General features: G+C 42.9%; 1 protein-coding gene across 1 annotated transcript in view; it reads right to left on the bottom strand.

Moving 5' to 3' along the window:
- The window catches only part of T265_01558 (hypothetical protein), a gene marked incomplete at both ends in the record, with an annotated part of 40,830 nt that overhangs the window by 24,239 nt on the left and 14,707 nt on the right, over positions 1 to 1,884 (bottom strand). Inside the window, 2 exons of the mRNA XM_009165617.1 lie at positions 127 to 207; positions 259 to 465. Coding sequence (XP_009163881.1) covers positions 127 to 207; positions 259 to 465 — 288 coding nt within the window. The remainder of the gene's footprint in view (positions 1 to 126; positions 208 to 258; positions 466 to 1,884) is intronic.

Raw genomic sequence — 1,884 nt, 5'->3', positions numbered from 1 at the left:
TCTTGACAAGATATGACCGAATTTAAGCATACGTGTGTTCAGACCGAAAAATACAAAGTTTGATTGGTATAATAAAAGCTTTCATGCAAGAAACGCAATCTTTCGAACAGGAAGCTATCAACTTACATGTGTTTCTGTCCCACAGTCTGGCGCAAGAAAGAGATGTCAGTATCCAGCGGATAAAGAAGATGAAGTGCCAGGCTAAACCTGATTTGTGAGTAGAACGAAGTTAAATGTCGTGGAAAGTCAACTACATACTTGCGATAATTCAGCAACTGGAGCATTAGCTGCAGGAAGCTTTGCGCAAGCGCCACAGTGCTGTCAGATGCATCAGTATGAGTTTTCTCCTGCTTGGATCCGTTACGGATTTTGTCCAGTAGGCAAGGTTCTATGATGCCTTTCCGAACTGCGCTGACCAGATGTGCAGATGCCTGTGATAGTTTGGATAAAAGATCGTTCCGCTGCCTGAAATGTTAACCGAATAGTGGAGTGTACATGGGCACAGGACTGCCCTGAGCAATGGAGATAAATTCAGCACTGTCTGAGTGAAAAACCGAACCAAAGAAACCGGTGCTCTCACGCAATCCGTCAGTGACGCCATAGTTATACGTGCGTCAGAGTAAATATCTGGGACAAATTAAAGCCAAGATTTCACAGGCAGTCAAAGCCAGCGCAGCCATACCTTTGATGTCCTTTCATTCATCCACTAATAATATGTAAGGGCGTTCCAATAAACCAAATGAGTGACTCTTATCCCACCCGATTCGGTGACCATACAATTGCACCGGAAATTTCAGCAACCGTGACTATGTGAAGCTTGTTTCGTAGGTAATACCTATTCTTTACCAGGAAGGTGCATGTATTTCACCGAATAACTTTTTCCGTTAGCAGTTCTGCGGTGAGGATTATTCAGTTTTGCACTTTTTATTCGCCCTGCCATTTGCCATCGTGATGAGGATGTTTTAGCCGCGAAACTACAGGCAGCTGTTAGCTAAAAACAATCCTAGCATTTGTTCTTTCCAGTTGATCAATTCGTGGTAGTTTCCCTTTATGATTGGATCCAGTGTCATCATTATCTTGTTGAATGCCAAAATTTGGCAGCCTCTCTCTGTTCAGGAGGATTTTGACCGAAATATTTGTGACGCAATGACTGTTCTGCGACCTAGTGGTCGACCCTAAACCAAAGAACGTAATTCTAAACTATCGAAATACACTCATTTGCAAACTAATNTATCAAAATCATGAGCAAAATCATGATCACATGAACGGCGTCGGGATGGTGTTCGGATCGAGCTGTTGAATTTCTTCTCTCAGTACTACGGTTGCTCTAAGAAGTGAAGGTACCGGCGCAAGTTTGCTTGCTGATGTGCCGTCGGAGCAGAAATTATCACGGAAAGTGTGCTTTCATGTGTCATCGTATGCGATTATATCGCATCTCGGCACATGTACCATTATTATCCGCCAAACACACTCCTTTGACGTCTGTAACGACAACACGGGTGTGCATACTAAAATTAGCTACGTCCAATTCTTTTGTGGTGCAGCAACTAGGTCAAACGATAAAATGACAAATGTACAGTGACTTGAGTGGAGATGGATCGAATAGAATAGAAAGAGAAACTCATAAAGATGTCGTAACAATAGTCTAAGCATTCAAAAGCTAGGTACATTAACAAGTCCCCAAGTTCAAACTTGAATGGAAAGCATATGAACCGTGTCAGCTCAATCACAAGACAAAACGAGCGACTCCTATTGCATCCCAGTAGTTTAGAAGACATAAGGAATTCGAGGAGTGGATGTCGCTTTTCCCGCCGACTTCCCAATGCTTCGCCAGTAGTAGGGGATGTACATACAACAGGAATGACCTCTACTATGTCCAAGAAT

Source organism: Opisthorchis viverrini (genome assembly GCF_000715545.1).
Source record: "Opisthorchis viverrini unplaced genomic scaffold opera_v5_17, whole genome shotgun sequence".
Taxonomy (NCBI): domain Eukaryota; kingdom Metazoa; phylum Platyhelminthes; class Trematoda; order Opisthorchiida; family Opisthorchiidae; genus Opisthorchis; species Opisthorchis viverrini.
The sequence above is the reverse complement of the archived record's forward strand: the minus strand, read 5'-3'. Positions and strand labels throughout refer to the sequence as shown.